General features: G+C 42.0%; 1 protein-coding gene across 1 annotated transcript; it reads right to left on the bottom strand.

Annotated features, from left to right (window-relative positions):
- Positions 1 to 37: 37 nt before the first annotated feature.
- On the bottom strand, positions 38 to 3516 carry LOC138213168 (serine protease 23-like). Its single transcript, XM_069174088.1, has 2 exons — positions 3142 to 3516; positions 38 to 2061 (listed from the first exon to the last, which is right to left on the bottom strand). Exons 1-2 carry the CDS (start codon positions 3165 to 3167, stop codon positions 876 to 878), a joined length of 1212 nt encoding a protein of 403 aa, XP_069030189.1. The 5' UTR covers positions 3168 to 3516; the 3' UTR covers positions 38 to 875.
- Between the last annotated feature and the right edge of the window lie 14332 nt (positions 3517 to 17848).

Genomic DNA, 17848 nt, shown 5'->3' with positions numbered 1-17848 from the left:
TGTGAGCAGACAGAGAAGAAACATGTGACACAGCTGCTTATTTCAAAGCATATATTTCATCACAAATAAGAAAAGGTAAAAAGTGCTTACGTAAACCTAGGCTAAGCTGGCATAGTGTTCATTATGAACACCTGCAGTGTTTAATGTGGCCACCGGGTGGCAGTAAGCAATAAAGAAACAACATTCAATAAACTGCTTCAGCCTTAGCAAGACAAGTCTGCAGTCCTTTAACATCAACCTGTATAACAAATTGAATATTCTTCCAAAACTTGTTTTAATAGTAAATTTAGTACACTATGCTTGTAGATAACTAGTGTGTCCACTGAGAAGAGATACAGGAGAGTTTGGAAAGAAACGGTTGGCAACTTTGGTAGCTGACGTGTACATTCATTCACAAACATAATTTTCAGTAGAAAAAGTTTAAACAGTGCAATCTTTAGTATGCGCGCAATAAAAAGACGATAATGTGTAGAGGAGCAGTTTTCTCAGTCCGACTCCATCAGTCCATGTTCTGGATCGGAGGGGCGTGAGGATAACTGGATTATCCAGATACATGTTTGATGGAGTGGGTGCATTTTTAATATTTTGGAGAAATGATTGAAGATGCAAAACTCTGCATAAAACAAAATGAACATTCCTCATTTAATTTAGTGTCATTTATGGATTTGTGTCTGTCTGGTCTGTTTTCATTTATTATAGTCTGAGAATAACAAAATAGTAACAAACAAAATGTAGATATTTATATTAATGTTATGTCAGTGCTACACGTAGTGGGGTGCAAAGTGGATTTTTGTCGCCCCAATATTCCAGAGCGATGTACGAGGACGTGGCGGGTCGGTGGTTTTGTCGCTACACCCCTCACTCGCGACCTTTCCTCAGCCCTCTCTGCAATCCACGAAGTTTCCTTTTATCCAGTAGCAGATCTGAGCATATTTAAGAGGCGTGATTCTCACCGCGACATTAAATTCCTGAGACGCCCCTTGTCGCTCCACCCACTGGTGCCCAGAAAACACACCTATCACCTTCCGCTCCCAGCGCCGGCGCCGCCCGTTCCACATCCGGGCGTAGACTCCCGAGCCGCTGGCCCCGGGTTGGGCATCACAGTGCTGGTACAGCAGGTCTGGTGTTTCCTCGCCGGCCTGACAGAACCGATACACCAGCTGTCCTGGACGGTCATTATCGAATCCTGAGAAGTGGACGCGTCGGCCGGGCAGTCTCTGAGCCGTGGGGCTGACTCCTAACTTCATGTGGCGGCGTTTGTGGGGTTTCTTGAGTTCAAGCAAAGCGTAGTCGTAGTCCATCCCAATGTCATTGGCATTCCCTTTAATCCATCCTTTGGGAACGTGGGTGCGCTTGGCTCTGATCCACTGGAACTTCATCTTGTCGTTGGAGGGTGGGGCGTACGGAGCTGGGCCTCCTTCAACGTGGTTGGTAAAGTTTGAGGGAAGGTAAAAGGAAGAATATTGTGTGTCTCGTTGCTTAGGTTTTAAAAAGCCCACCCGGAGCCTCTGGGCCCCTTTCACATAGTTTTTACCATCGTGGACACAATGAGCAGCTGTGAGAACGTGACGGTCTCCCACCAGCGTACCAGAACACCCAGTGGACAGTTTGACAGCCACTGAGAAGGGATATTGAAGCAGGAAGTTCTGCCCAGCTATGCTGAAACGCCCATCATGGCCGAAGATTTGACGCTTCCTTCTGACATGTGACCGCTCGGCCTGACCAGACGACCCCAAGGAGTCGGCTGGACTGGTGTTGGAGCTGGGGTTGTAGCCATAGATCCCGATGGCAGTCTCAGTGAGCCGACCGTCAGAGTGGAGAGTCTCATAGGCCAGGAGACGCCGCAGGTCCGAGTAGCTCGGACGAGGGGCCTTCTTGTGGCATTCTGGGTCACAGGTGGAGGTGACGTCCAAGCGGGCCGGTGACAGGAAGTGGGGGGCCGGTCGAGCATCTGTCTGCTGGGGGAGGACCACAGGGACACGCTGGAGAGTCCACTGAGGTCGGGCGGAGGACGAGGAGAGAACAGGTGGAAGGAAAAGGAGATAGAAGAGGAAGCTAAACCTGTGGATGCATAGAAGGAGAGATCGAGAACTGTGCTACAAACATTAAATAAAAACCCAATATTTCTGCAGAACCCAGGTAGTTAAACATCACCGAATGTCTGGACCCCTCATCAAACATCCTCATCCCTAAAGCCAGAATCATGCATTTATAATGACATGCATGGGAGTCCAAGAGGAGTATTTTAACTTGAATATTTTTTTTTATCCGCAAAGGAATTTGCCAGCTGCAATCTTCCACTGTTTTTATTGCTGCAAATGACAAACAGGACAAAGATCAGGCCTTATAGGCTCTGATGGAAAATTCCTGAAGTGGCCTGAGGGATCGGCCTTAAGCCTGCAAGAGTGGCTGAATAACATTTTGCTGCACTGAGGACAGACTTGTTTGTACATGAGTCAGTGGTGATAGGAGACAAAGTTTAGTATCTTAAACACATTCAAACCTCCCTCTCTGTATATAGGCTAATGTACACTAATGTCATGGAGTTGTAGAAAAAATGTCAGTCAAACTCTTGGCATATGTTTGTTGTAACACAAGAATTCAAAGCCTATACAGTTTTTTCATATAGTTTTCATTTGCAACTGCAATGCAAAAAGTAACCCAAAGTTAACACGTATTTCTTCATTTTATTACTTCGCAATTTATTCCGTTAAACAGACTCCTGTAACAGCGAATCCCTTCCTCCTTTACGCACAGACAAACCCGACATTGAGGTGACACATTCAAACCTCCCTCTCTGTATATAGGCTACTGTACACTAATGTCATGGAGTTGTAGAAAAACACGTATTTCTTCATTTTGTTACTTCACTCTATGCAATTTATTCCGTTAAACAGACTCCTGTAACAACGAATCCCTTCCTCCTTTACGCACAGACAAACCCGACATTGAGGTGACACGTTCAAACCTCCCTCTCTGTATATAGGCTACTGTATACTAATGTCATGGAGTTGTAGAAAAACACGTATTTCTTCATTTTGTTACTTCACTCTATGCAATTTATTCCGTTAAACAGACTCCTGTAACAACGAATCCCTTCCTCCTTTACGCACGGACAAACCCGATATTGAGGCGACTTACCTGGGGAGCGCAGCCCGGGAGCGCATGGTCAGCCGTCTGCAGGTGAGCTGGTGGCTGAACACTGTGGGAAAACCCCTCAAAGCGGAACACACAGAGCCGATGCGATGGACGTTGAACTGACAAGCCTCCTGCTGCAAAGAAAAAAACAAACACACGTCGTCCCTTCGGTTCGTTTCTCAGGAGCTGCCGACTTGATTAGATCCGTGACAGTTTGCAGTCGTCCAGAAGAAGCAGCCGGGTAGACAGCGGAGGAGTTGGATCATTGTGCGCCGCTGGGGGAGGACGTCTCCTGTCTGAGCTCAAAGTGTCACATCCGCCGACGAGGATACACAGAAAGAGAGTGTGTTCGACCCCAACACGGTCATGTGACATCACATTACTGCTGCCGAAACTTTCTACTGCTCGTCATGCTCTTATCGCTTCGAGTATGACGGTCAATCATCATTATCCACATCGAATGCAGTTTTATTACTTTGACGATGTTAAAATTGAACTGCCTCTAGTGGCACTAGTGGTAGTGTCTTCTATTCCCTTCACGAAGGAATCGATTTCAACATGTTCATAGTTTTCTGTATAACATTTTCTGGCAACAATGAAGATGCTGTTCCCTAGAGACCAAAATGACAATTATTTGTCAGAACAAACATCTCAAAGGTTTCAAACACAATGATGCACGCAACAACAACAAAAACTTTCACATTTTGAAAAGAGGGAAGCAGCAAATAATTAAATTATTATTATTATTATTATTATTATTATTATTATTATTATTAAATAGTACTGGTCTTATGATGAGGACCCCAGTGACCTTCCCCAAACTCTGAGGGGCTGCTCACAGCTTACAGACACTTGGCGTTTTGTTGTCAACAGGACATGCCAAACAGCTGGATCGAACCATGTGCTGCCTGTCCAAACTGATGTCGTAGAGAGAGGAAGAGAGGAAATGTTTGGAGTGCATAGAGGATGATAGAAAAGGAATTTGAAGGGTGTGTATGTTTTTTAGTCTTTGAGAGAAAAAGATGGTCCACATGACTTTGACCGACTCGTCACACAAACATTGATCCACATCGCTCCTTCTCGCTCTTTTTCACAAACAAACCACCCACAGATGCTCTCAAACTAATCATGAAGCAAATATGTAGCACACGTTCATCAATGTTCTGCTCAAACAAACTTTCACTTTTTCGACAAACCGGATTGATCAACCTCATGACTTCTCGGCATTAATCCTCTGTTTATTTCACAACAAAAGCGTTACTCGTCTGACATCCTGCAGCTGTGACTTTACACTCCGAAATGGGACATTTACGGCCAAAAGCCGCCTCGTTGCCATTGTGACTGCCGAGACTGAGGAATCAGTTCAGTGGGCAGAGAATGGTTCTGATGCCAGTGCTGGAAGTTTGTTTTCCACTTGAACCACCCATGTTGAAAATGTGCAAGCTGTTAGTAGATCATAATGATTTCATTGGGAACAACTGCCACCAGAAAGACAGGGAGAAATAAATAAATAACAAAAGAGGTGTGGGTGGTGAGTGGGGGACTCATGCATGCTGAACAGTCAGCCAACCTCCACCCATCCCTCCCTGTTCTGCAGCAATGTGCTCATAGATTGATATTGGACATCGCTCACTGTGAAAACAAAGACATGGTCATTTTGCAAAAGAAGCTCATTTCATCACTGAGACGAGTTCGGTGATGAAGTTCATGTAACGATGGTTAATTTGTAGCTGGAGCTTAGTGAAACAGCTGCCTGGCTCTGTCCACAGGTCAAATAAATCACCTGGCAGCACCTCAAAAAGTTCCTAATGAAAACGTCCTTAAAGAGTAACTCAACCCTTCTGAGCGTTTTGGTCTTTTCTGACCTCCAGTGGTTTAACTTGCTGCAGTTAAATGCAGGTGACATCACTGTTGGGTTCTACAGAGCACACATCTGTCACATGATCGTTGCCAGATGTGCGATAATAATTGTCTTTGTATGTTAATTTCATTGCATGAGGAAGGCTATGATCAAATGCTGAAAGTGTACGCACAATAATTTGACCATTTTGTGACTCTTGGCCTTGACTGTTTACAACGACTATTTCTTTTTAATTGATTTCCAGTCAGAATCATGGTGGTAAAATGTGGATCCTACACCTGTATCTTCTCTCATGGCGTCTTTCCAGCCAATCAAGCTTGTTGTTGTGATGAATGTAAACCTTATTATATCTTTACCCGCTCTACTTGGTTTTTGGACATTTGAAATGGTGAATTGTTGTTTTTACTCTTTGGTTTTTGTACAGATTAAACAGACAAGATATAACATGTTAATTAGTGAACTGCAGAGGCGTTGGTAGGCTGATCGCGTTACCTTTGGACAAAGCAGAGCTAGATGATCTCCCTCTGGTTCCAATCTTTATGCTAAATTAAGCTAGCCAGCTGCATACTAACAAGTAGTATCAATCTCCTTGTGACACCTTGGAATAACATCAAGTAACTTTTATAATGTACTTAATGTTGCTTCAGTAAAATGACTTACTTTAACCCAAACCATGATCTTTTCTTAAACCTAACCACCTGTTTTTTGATGCCTAAAGCTTAACGGAGTCAAGGCGAGGCAAACGTGACACCGACACGGTATCCCGGGTTCCTGACTCACTTCAATGAAGAAAATCAAATGTTAAACAATTGTTCAGAGTCTCCTGCAACTGATTATAGATCGGCACCTTTGCCAGGACACAGGGTGGACCTGCTGGCTCATCACACTCCTTTGAATAACAAAAACCCCACCCGTCCCACAACACAAATTTACAATTTGAACTCCCACACATACCTCTGGCTCTCTGTGGAGCAGTATCTGGGGCAGGAGGATCAGCACCTCACCCACCTCTCATCCCCACCTTTGAGCAGCTCCACACCCTCACCACCAGTTCATCTGCTTTCTCACATTTTTACGTGATCGTATGATCTGTCAATATTTTAATAGTTTTATCAGGTCCATTTTTGCTGTTTCTCATTCAACATTGTTTTTTTTTTTTTTGCTTGTTTTTTTTTTATCTGTGCAATTCCAGTTTGGGAAAATACAAGCTAAATTAACAAATTTGGGGGGGAAAAAAAATTATAATTTTTTTTCTCTGATGAGAGGAAAGGATGCCCCTTTTTACCAATGCCAGGGTGCTAATAAGGGCGAAATTTCTGTTTGTTTTGAATTGTTATGAAAGGGCTCGTTTGTTTGGCTATACCCGCCGTTGTCAAGGAAACCGACATTCCCCGGAGTACAGTTCATGTTAATTGTTTTATTCCTCCCACTCTCCTCCTCTCGCTTCTGGCCGCAGACACAATCAAACAAGTGTGGACAGACTCACATGTTTGAATCCTCTCCCTTTATGTCCTTCTGTCTCTTTCTGTCTGCTCTGTTCTCTCCTTGTGTTTTCCTGTCTCCGTGCCTCTCGTGTTCGAATAGTCTCTCCCATCGTGGACCTCTTCTCTCGCTCGTCCCTCGGGTCCTCGAAACAGCTGTTTGGCAAAACGAGATAACCACAGAGGTTTTTTGAGAAATTATTTGCTGTGAAATCTTGGGGTGAACTTAAGCCAAGTTTAAAGCTCAAGGCAAAGCCAAAAGGAAGATAACAGAGCTGTTGGCAAGTGCATTTGATATACAACCTTTAATACTTCGTATAAAATATGTAAACACTGTCTTGCTCGGCTGCAGTTCTCTAAGTTTCCACTTTTCACGCTGAGTGCATTCCAGGGTTTATTTTGTGATGAGTTTTCTAAGTTGTCTGTTTGAACTCTTCACTTTTCTCACCCCTGCATGTTCACTTGTGTTTTTTCTGAATTCCTATGTTACCCAAGATGCCCTTTAGAGGTCCCACGGTAACTGTGATGAATGCTTTGCAACAGTAACAAAGCAGTTTTATACTTTTTCTTTTCTTCAAAGCAGTTTTATACTTTTTCTTTTCTTTTCTTTTCTTTTCTTTTCTTTTCTTTTCTTTTCTTTTCTTTTCTTTTCTTTTCTTTTCTTTTCTTTTCTTTTCTTTCCTTTCCTTTCCTTTCTTTTCCTTTCTTTTTAATAATTTGTTGCAGCCGGTTACCGCAAAACTCTTTTCATCGTGAACTTTCCACACATTCAGTATGTAAACTGATCGTCACAGTCAAACACACTGGAATGTCAACATTATGCAATCAGCCCTGCATTGACAGCTCCGTTGATGGGGTCCTTCCTGGTAATAGTTTAATAGTTGTAAATTAAACCTGTGAACCTGCCTTTTCTATTGTGGACTTTTCTCTCATCATATGACATGTATACCTGCACCAACACTGTGAGAAGCTGTTATGGGATTGCTGACTTTTCTTTTAGGCTCTTTTAGGCTCCAACACCAGTGTGACATCATGGCAGTGCTTTTGGACAGTTTTTTTTTTTGTGGAGACAGATTTTAAAGGCACCCAGTGTTTTCTTTGAATGTGTCCCTCAGGCCTATTAGGTTGACCCAATATATCCAGATGTTTTTTTTTTTCCCCCCTACCTTTTGCAGCTGCTTTTCCATCGTGTCGTGGTGCATAATGGCCACTAACTGTTGCTCCATGAAGTAATTGTGTTTCAGAGCACAAGAAATGAACAAGCCAGGTGTTGTCTCATCAAAAAGCTGTCTCCAAAGAGGAACTATTTGTCAAAAATGTAAACTTTTCAGTAGGAATGCTGCCAAAGCTTATTAGCCGCCGCTGTGCCGAGTGTAGAAAGCAGAACATTGACGGTATGGTCCCAGTTTGTGCCTTTCACACATAGCTGTGGGTTGCGTTAGCAAGCCTAGTAATTGCTGGCATAGAGGCGACGTTATGCATGAACACGATTTATTTCTCTTTTGCTGCCCTTTCCAGTGGAGAAGCAGAGTCTGACGGTAGCTTGCTGGGTTGTTCTGAATGCCAGTCAGTGGTCCCGCCAATGTACATGCTGGCAGAGAGAATTTCAGCATGATTTGTAGGTGTAGTTAATCTTTAAAGAGTAACGTAACGCCAGGCTAAAAAGCAGTCCACCTGTACACCACTGCAGCAATGTTTTTAACGCAGACTTTTTTTTTTTAAAGTCACTTAAAATCAACTGAAAATCTGATGAATAAAATATAAAAACAGCAATCATATCAATCAAGTATAACTATGGAAGCCGTTTATGGAAGGGCTTATAATCTCTTTCGTCAGACACACCTGAGGGGAAAAGCTTTTAGGACATCAAATGTATAAGTGCAACAAAGCAGACTTCTGAACACACCCAACCAGTGAGGCTTTCTGTGGTAAGAAGTGCCGCAGACTTAACACCCAGAGGGCAGTGATCAGCCTGGTAGGATTATCTTCAGTGTGTTTTCCCTTAGTCATTTTTACGTCAAGGCATGCACACACCATAATGTCAACATTCCAGTCAAATAGATGAAGCACAAGAAAGTGGGAATCATAATGAGAAACAGCTAGCTAACAGTTCACTCAGTTTTTTTTTCTCCCAGTCGCAGCTTTTCCCCTCTCCTTCAGTGTCCTCAGATGCTTTTGATGACTGAGCTATTTGAGTTTTCGCCTGCAGGAAAGGAGGTCTGCACCGTGACTATGGGTAAACCCATTGGCTTGGCAAGGCATGTGATACTTGAGCTTATTCGAAAATGACTCATATCCTTGTGAAAGATATGGCAAAACATTCATGTCACCCTGCAGGAGTTGTGGTCTTCTGTTGCTAGTGTGGTGTGTGTGTGTGGTGTGTGTGTGTTCAGTTTGATGTAATTTGATGTCCTTACAAACTTAATTTGGTTCATTTAGTTGGTAACCATTATCTGGACTCTCCTCTTCTCTGAAGTCATTTTTCACAAGGCCAGTGCATGTAATCTGATCAAACGGTAATTTAATCAAAACATTGGGTCTTTTGTAATACAAAAGTTCTGTTGTATTTACCCGCCAGTAATAGAAATACTGGTCATGGATGTGTTTTATAGACTCGTGATTTGATGGCACAGATGCCGAGGGAATGATGAGAAGGAGCTGTCTGAACATTTTCCTCATATTTTTGTAATCATAAGTCGTCCTCCCGCTGGCTTCATCGCTCCTGAGATTTCTTTGCTTTTCCTTGTTTGTTGAGGTTTTTGTGGGGTTTCTCTTCACCAGCTTTGGCTTGATGGTAACATCTGATAAGTGTGCTGAGTCGCTGTATGTGAAGCTGGGTGATACAAAAGTGAAGTTACAGCACGTGGCAAATGAAAAAGCTGGCTTTAGTATTTCTTTTATCTGGCCAACATCATAATTTGTGAAATATGTTTGGGGTGTTTCAAACTTGTCATGTTTTATGGGATAACAGGGGGTTACAATAGTTTAAAAACTTGATTCCAACGAATAAATAAATGATTCAGTCTGAGGGGGAGAATGTCTGTAGCAGCGCTAACGGTCTGGGAGAGTCAGCTGAGTTCAATAACTCATGGAGGGATTGTGTGTACCTCAAATTTACACATCATAATTTGACATTTGGTTCCCTAGCTCCACTCACTAAACAGTAATGAGACCACTATATATCAGGTTTATGTCATTCGATCAGATGATTTGACAATTAGTCATTCAGATCAGGGTTCAGTACGTCCAGTTTACTTTTAATACAGTGAGTCACTCAGAACATTGATGTCATCAGTAGTGGGAGAAGTATTTAGATGTTTTACTTACATAAAAGCAGTAGTGCCAAAAAAAAAGTACTCAATTACATGCAAATATCCTGCATATAAAATGTCACTCAATACAAATATGTACAAATCAAAATCCAAATGAACTTTTGAAGCCTCTGTTATATTTTATTATTAGATTATTGTGACTGATGCATTGATGAATAACTTATACTGTTGGAGTTGTTGGAGTTTAGGCCCACTGGCACTTAAATCCATAATCATTCATCACGTTTTATAAGTATATATGTTTTGCATGTAAAATCTCAGTATAATGCACACTTGACATAAAAGCCATTGCACTCAGCAACCGTCGCTGGTCACTGATTAGTCGAACTCACAGAGCGGCCTAACAAACCTACATGCAAACAGGGATTCCAGACTATAGTCACTGTAACGACTGAAGCTGTGAGCAGTTGGCGGGTGGAGCAAGGATAGAAAAAGCATTGCTCAAGAAGATCCATGTAACTCCCCCTGAAACCACTAAATGTCATTTAAACACTTAAGTTTATATAGATTCGGCAAACTGGAGTAGTAAACTTTAGAAGTGCCCGTAAACATTTGTTTTATACTTTGAAGACCCAGCTGCCAAGTCTTTAAGATAAACTAGCTTAATCTGGCCCTGGTTACAGAAACAGACACAACACATCTGAAATTCACATGAACCTTCTCATGGACTCTTGAAAATGATATAAACACATGAATTTTCTAAAATGTGAAATTAGAAAACTAAGTGCTCAATCTGTCTGTCCCAAAAACAGTAGACAGACTCTGTTTACCGCAAAGATAAAGACAGAAATGCTTCACAACAAACCACAACAGTAAATCTAGTGAAAAACAGATCTTATATTTTCACATGAATGTTCATACTAGCAACATGCTTTTATAATTCAAACATACAGCCTGCCAAAGGAGGCTGTGAGTCACACACGTACCTTATTTGTTCCCAGCCTGATCCAAGTTGAGTCACTGCGAGCATCCACCCATCCCTGAGAGAGCAGCCACACACTGAGGGAAAGTGACAGTCTGTCAGCCACAGATAGCCCCCAGATATCAGGAATGCCTCTGAATCCCATCCATCATTAAACCCTGTGAGTCTTTGTGGATGATTTTTTCAGGGCTGTTATCCAGAGACTGTCTCATTCTCTTCATCTTTTAGTCTGCATCTGTTTATGTGTGTGATTGAGGGACTAATGTCTCACAGTCAGAGCACGTCTTTTATCTTGTCCCATGGCAACTCAAGTCTGTGTGCATGTGGATATTTAAGGGAGGAACAAGTGGCTCAGTATGTGGTACAATGTGAGGAGAAAGATGAGTATCTGCTGTGCAGGAGACACCATTAATCTCCCCAGAGATACACAGTGGATGGTAGTCTCAATAGCCTTTTCTGTGTGACTCAGATAACCCAAAACACCATCAGGACAATGATTGTTATTCAGCTGCAGGCTTCCTGTTATGCTCACTCCTTCTCCGAGATCACCTCTCTGTATTGACAGCTAAAAGGTCAAAGGTTAAACTCTTCCAGCCAGGCAGAGACTGTGCACGACACAGGCTTAAACATGGAGTCTGTCAGCACACCAGTAAAATCACCTCTGACCATAAAAAAACAACCAGCAGACCACAAACTCCCACACTTCTGATGAAGACATTATCTCAATTTCTCTGGTCCAGTCTCAATTATCTCCGCCGTACTACAGGGAGTTCTGTGCGTGCACGTGTTTGTGTGTGTGTGTGTGTGTGTGTGTGTGTGTGTGTGTGTGTGTGTGTGTGTGTGTGTGTGTGTGTGTGTGTGTGTGTGTGTGTGTGTGTTTCTGTGGGAGGTGCGGGGGATGTTAATAATGGGGTTTGGGATCTGGGACCTGTGAGTCACTTCCAGGTCCTTGAGCTATTTGATCTGCTCAGCTCAGGCCTCCTTTCGAATGGATCAGACGGTGCTTCTTTTTGGTTTTCTAAGCTTAATAAGTGTAAGGCTTTTTCTTGTGTGTGTGGGCTTTTTAGACTTTGGATGTTACAAATGTTCTTTAGCTGTTTTAGTTTGGCTTTCTGCCTCAGAAAGAAAGGGCTGCTGTTTGTCCCCCGAGAGCAAAGTCAGGCTGAAGGCAGCTCTCAGTAGTAAAAAGATAATAATCAGACCACGCTAACATGCTCACAGTGATGATCCTAACATGCTGGTGTTTAGATTGAGAATCAGGAGGTATCAACAGATATAATCTTTACAATTTTTCTAAGATTTTCATCTCTTCGCTTGTCAGAAGCTGTGAACTTTTTGATCATAACATAGATCTACTGACCAGCCACAACAAAGGTGCTCACAAAAAAATGCAAGGCTGGGAACTTCAATTGGTTTTGTACATTGAAAAAGCTCCAATACAGTTTCTTCAAACAGGATGATTGCATCCTAACAGGCAGCTCAACATTGTGTAATTTACTATGAATGGAAAGTAATAAAAAAAATGAGACTGATGTGGGGCCACAGACGGCTGCGAGTTGTCGACCTCGTTGTCGACCTCGTTGTCTCCTTCCACAATCTTATTCTGTTCTGCTGTGAAGAGCAGTTGTTCTGGGTTTTTTTTTTTTTTTTTTTATCATGGCACAGTGTCATTCAAGACTAAAGTTTTAATCACACAATGTAAATTACAAGTTAGCCCGTATAGTAAAACTCCAGTTTGTAAAAACAGTCTTGTCGAAAATCTGACGCGGATTTACTCAAATTGCAAAACAGACTACTCAAATTTTGACATGCCAGTGATCCAGTCAATTGTCTGAGAGCCAGATCATTGATCAGGGATTGTTCTGCTGATTCATCAGAAATAGTGACCCCTTCAAACAGCACCAAACAAAATCCAAACTCGCAAAAAAATGGTCTCTGCAACCAGTCAAAATGACCAATTCAGGCCTAAAAGTTAGCGGTAATCTTTACAGGGTCTGGCCAGCAATTAGTTTACTTAGCATGCTAGCATAGTTAGCATGATTGGGACTCATCATACCAGAACGATGAATGCCTCAACGTTTTGTGCCGATAGATGTTGTATATCTTTCAGTGGATTCGTTAAATAATTGACCTGCTGGTAGCGCTAGTGTAAAAACCAGGTCTCTGTAAGGTAGCGTGTCTGTAGCAAACTAAAATCTATCGAATAGTTGTTGAGATATTCGCTTCTGCGTTAACGTGGTGCAACAACCAACCTCGTCATCCCCGGATTCAGGCTGCAAATATGTTTAAAATGGCGACAGTCAGCGACCTCACTGCTGTCATCGATGCTCTGATGAAGGCTTCCCGCTGAAATGCCTCAGTATTGTCAGTTAGTAGTGAATACATTTCGAAGCAACGAACAAGACTGCCAGGTGATTGTTTTACTTATTTCCACTGGACTGACACCTTTTTCCTGAATTGGTTTGGGGGAAACAAACGTTCTGCAGTTGACCCACTGTCTCACCCAGAATAAACATCAGGGTGTAAATTCTCACATCAAACTTTTCCTACAGTTGGCAGCAGACAGTGGAAGTTGTTTTAGGAGTTTTCTGAACCGTCCTGCCAAAGATAATGTTATTTTGATGTGTTTGTAGCTATAAGAAGGAGCAGATCAGCGCCATAGTGCTTCCAGAATTTTTGTGTCCTTGGAACGGTTAAGCTGTTTATCTCATGAGTCAGAGCATGATGATGGCCGTTTTCACAACGAGAAACTAATTAACTCAGCTGGTGTTTGGCAGGAGAAAACCTTCATGGAGCTTAGTGTGCCAAAACTCGCAGCTTAGGGGAGGCGGACAGACTCAAACTGCAGAGAAAAACGAGGCTGAAGTTTGGTGTACATGAACATTTGCTCCACAAATGACATGTTATGAATATCTTCTAATTTACGCAGGGCTACAGGGACCCTATACGTTGATCCCCTTGAATTCACATCTGTGACTCAGAGAACCCAAAACATCATCAGTACTGTAACTGTTTCCTGTTATTCTCCTGTGTATTACGTGAGGGAACATAACTTCTGTTATTAGTGTGTCTAATGTTCTTTCTCAAATGTATAGTAATGCTAAGTCCAAAAATCATTAAAGGAGCATGAAGCTGTTTTCCACTTTATTTAGATACCTTTCACACAAAGTTTTCAGCCTTCATAAAATCCGTTGTTTGTTCGCATAAGCCGAGTGACAAACAAACACAAGACATCTTACTGCACAGTCTGCCCCTGTGTCCACACCAGACAAGCGTTTCTCTGTAGCTGTCATTTGACATCTCTCCCTTGCTCCCACCAAACAACTGTTGCCATAGTTACGCCTTAACCAGGGCACAATCACTGACCAGGAGGAAGTGCGGTGCATTTCGGGTTAATGAGAGCTTCCGTGTGGGAAGGGGTGCGCTCCCAGCAGGGGGGAGACCTCTGCGTCATTCTGACAAAGGGGTTTTCCAGGTTTTTTATGACAGTGGGAATATTGTTCCAGTGTTCCTTTGCCACTTCATAAAGTGTCACTCCATCTGGACCGATTTACGTTCCTGGTATTTTCTTTTTTCCTGTTGACGTCACTGTATTGTTTATTCCGTCTATTGTTTGTATTGCCTGTGAAATATTTCCACACACCAAAGTGTCTTAACATGCTATTTTCCCAAGGAAAATAGGAAATGGGGATCATTACGTCATAATTTCCTGTTACTAATTTCACTTATTCATGTAATTCTCAACTATGTCACTTAATTTGAGACTATTTAATGTTATATATTCAGAAAGTGAACTTTCCTATCCTGCTACATTTCAAGTATTTTACACTTCTAGTTTTTTATGCTTCACTAGTTACACTTTCAAAATAATTCCCTTTAAAAATGTGAATTTTAAAACTATTTTTTGACAAAGATGGATGTACGTTTTACAATTTGTCTCTCAGTAGGATGCAAATGTAATCACAAATTCCCACCAGGGATCCATGCTTGTAATGTTTCTGACAGAAGACTGATTGCAGTTCACTTGTGTTTTTCAATATAATCTATCAAGCTGAGTTTAAAGTGTTGTAATATTGAACACATACAGTCTGGACCAAGGCCTGCGGCAGGAAATGGCTCGAATCCAGTTTGGCTCAACTTCAGGTCAGCGAGTAATTATGTTACGTGCTGATCTTGGACCTGAGCTGCAGTCCACAGACTGACACGCACGCACGCACGCACGCACGCACGCACACACACACACACACACACACACACACACACACACACACACACACACACACACACACAGACACACAGACACAGACACACAGAGCCAGGCTCCCACACACACACTTCTTGATTTTGGCAGGGTATACCTTATATCCGTCTATCTGTGTCTTTTCTTTCATTCCCAGCTGTTTGCATCTATCAGTTCTGCAACCATTAGCAGCAGGCAATTAAAAGGCCGGAATGGAAACATTGTTCTGAATCCTTATTCATACACACATTGACGTTGAATGTAGAGTTTGTGTTCAGGCAGAGCAGCAGTATAATCAATCATGCTGCTGCAACACCTTCACCATCATCTGCTTGCAGATGGAATATACTGAAATCTCTGGGGGATCCTCCCTGTATTACAAAAACAAAAAAAATTCCACCTTGTGCTGTCAGACTTGACCTGATCCAGCAGCTCACCGGGAGCAGTTCCCTCATAACATCAGGACACACTCAGTTATTAAAGGACTCAGAACAAGTGTAGACGGATGGGAGCGCATGAACTGTGGTTGATTAACAGGCGATGACATGGGGAGTGGCCTGCGTACAGTACTGTGACTCACACAGAGAGAGAGAGAGAGAGAGAGAGAGAGAGAGAGAGTGTGTGTGTGTGTGTGTGTGTGTGTGTGTGTGTGTGTGTGTGTGTGTAGGAGTGGGGTAGTAATATATATTTATTATAATATTTTATAAATTTACAGTAATGATTTCTTTTTTCGGTAACAAGTACTGTAATGGATAACTATTTCATATTCTGTTATTATATTACAGTTCCCTGAGCAGTGCTCCATCACTTTGACATTTCATTTTGTGGATCAACTTCTTCGCTGTCTTAACAGGAGTTTGGTGGTTGGTAGATGTTAATCTTGTCTGCATGTGTTTAGTGAAGGCTCATTTAAGCTTGGCACAGAGTTAGATTTGATTAGAAATAAGTCCAAAAAAAATTCTTCTGTCTCTACTCCATTAACAGTCTTATGACATCTGGTGACCTGCTAGATGGGGGCTGATCACAAGGTTGACAACCACCTGATATATTATAATTAAAACCTCCTTAAACTGCAGCTACAACAGTAAAATGTCAAACTTGTGCATTGACGCCAAAGTATAAAAAAATCTTAAGTAAAGGGTCTGATTACTTCTTTCATCAGTGATGGTCAGTGCTTCTAAAATTATTGTTAAACTACAACTTGTCGTTTTATTTCCACATTCTTACCTGGAGATGATATGATGTGTGGATGTCCAGCCTTGGAGTTGTTTAAAGGTATATTTGGAGGAACTGTAATGAATAGCAAAAGGGCTGCAATAAAAGGGGCAATGATACTAATTGCCTTTTTACTAAACTGCTGTTGTGTGGTTTGATCTTACTGGTGTTGTGAAATGTTGTCTGTAAATCAAATTTCTCTTGTGGGATAGTAAAGAACTGAACTGAGGTTATGCCAGGACACAAAACAAGTGTGAAAAAAAAAATTGTAACAGTGGGAGCTTTATATTTTATTGCTGACAATAACTTGTATTTTTGGTTAACGATTGTATATCTGGTAGAACTTTCATTAGTTGAGGTATAGCAAATATATTGGTAGGTTAGATTTTCTCTCTTTTTCCTGTCTGTCTACATTCTCTGCCGTTTCCTCTCCTTCCCATGCCCACTTGCTGTGCTCTGACACACCCTGGTAGCATAGTTTGACCATAAACAGGCATGAGAGAGGGCACAAGTTTGAGCAACTCACAAACACAACACGCCCCTAAAAACACACACCAGAATTTAAAATGCAAAAATCCACCTGTAAATAAGAGTGTAACACAATATGATGCACATATCTTTCTACTGTGGCAGTTCAGACTCTGTCTTCAAAGGTTTAGAGGTAAATTTAGCTTGTTTTAATATGAACTTTATTATGCTGAAATTTAACATTATTGTACCAAAAACCACAAAACACACACATTTTGGCACATCCGTACTGATGTCCCTGTGTGGTTGTTAAGATGGGCTCCCTGAAGCATCTGTGTCTTTATGCTTATAACTGAACGTGTGTGTTGAATTGAGGTGAACAGGAACTCCAGATAATACACTGGGGACACCGAGGGATAAATTAATGGAAGATGGGAATATTATATAGAGAAGTGGTGGAGGATGGAAGGAAGTCAGTGAGAATGACATCAATCAAAGTAAAAAAGTAAAACAGGAGGAGATGGTGGAAAAGGAGAAGAAGATGGTGGAAAAGGAGAATTAATTGGAAAGGAAAGCAGAAGCAATGATGAAAGAGGAAGCGATCGAGGGTAGAAGGGAAGTGAGGGAGAGGGGAATGAGGAAATAGGAGCTAAAAGTCAAGGCTATATGAATTTGTTTTTCCAAATCTAAATCACAGCTGCCCTCTCAACAATGCCCATAATGTATCTGTGTATGCTGTATGTGTTGAGTACCTTATGATCAGAAGAGGAACAGGAAAGGAGGAGGTTTCAGTAGAACAGCACAAGTATATTTATGTCAGGAAATAAAAAAAATTTGACATGGAGAGCGTGTGACATGAGATACCCTCTGGATGTGTGTGTTTGAGTGAAACAGAGCTGGATGCTGTGTGTGCATGTGTGTGTATGTGAGTGTGTGTGTGTGTGTGTGTGTGTGTGTGTGTGTGTGTGTGTGTGTGTGTGTGTGTGTGTGTGTGTGTGTGTGTGTGTGTGTGTGTGTGTGTGTGTGCGCTCCTGTGCTCATGTACGACACACTGCTGAGGTGCTGAGGGAGCAGGCGTGGTTGTTTCTGGGCTCTGGCCTGACAGCTTTTGGTTCTCAGATGTGCTGAGCATAACTATAATCAATACCAGATCTCATGTTTGAAAATAAATATAATTTTCTTGCCAAATCA

The sequence above is a fragment of the Embiotoca jacksoni genome, unplaced genomic scaffold, assembly GCF_022577435.1.
Source record: "Embiotoca jacksoni isolate LCO1_2020_lvr unplaced genomic scaffold, fEmbJac1.0.p SCAF_6, whole genome shotgun sequence".
In the NCBI taxonomy this organism is placed as follows: domain Eukaryota; kingdom Metazoa; phylum Chordata; class Actinopteri; family Embiotocidae; genus Embiotoca; species Embiotoca jacksoni.
This window is presented reverse-complemented; position numbering and strand designations above follow the sequence as displayed.

What these genes read in the sequence shown, in the direction of transcription:
- LOC138213168 (XM_069174088.1), bottom strand. Translation starts at nt 3,167, where the DNA reads ATGCGCTCCCGGGCTGCGCTCCCCAG. An exon ending in TCCCGGGCTGCGCTCCCCAG is followed by an intron (nt 2,062 to 3,141) that starts GTAAGTCGCCTC and finishes ATGCATCCACAG; the next exon opens with GTTTAGCTTCCTCTTCTATC.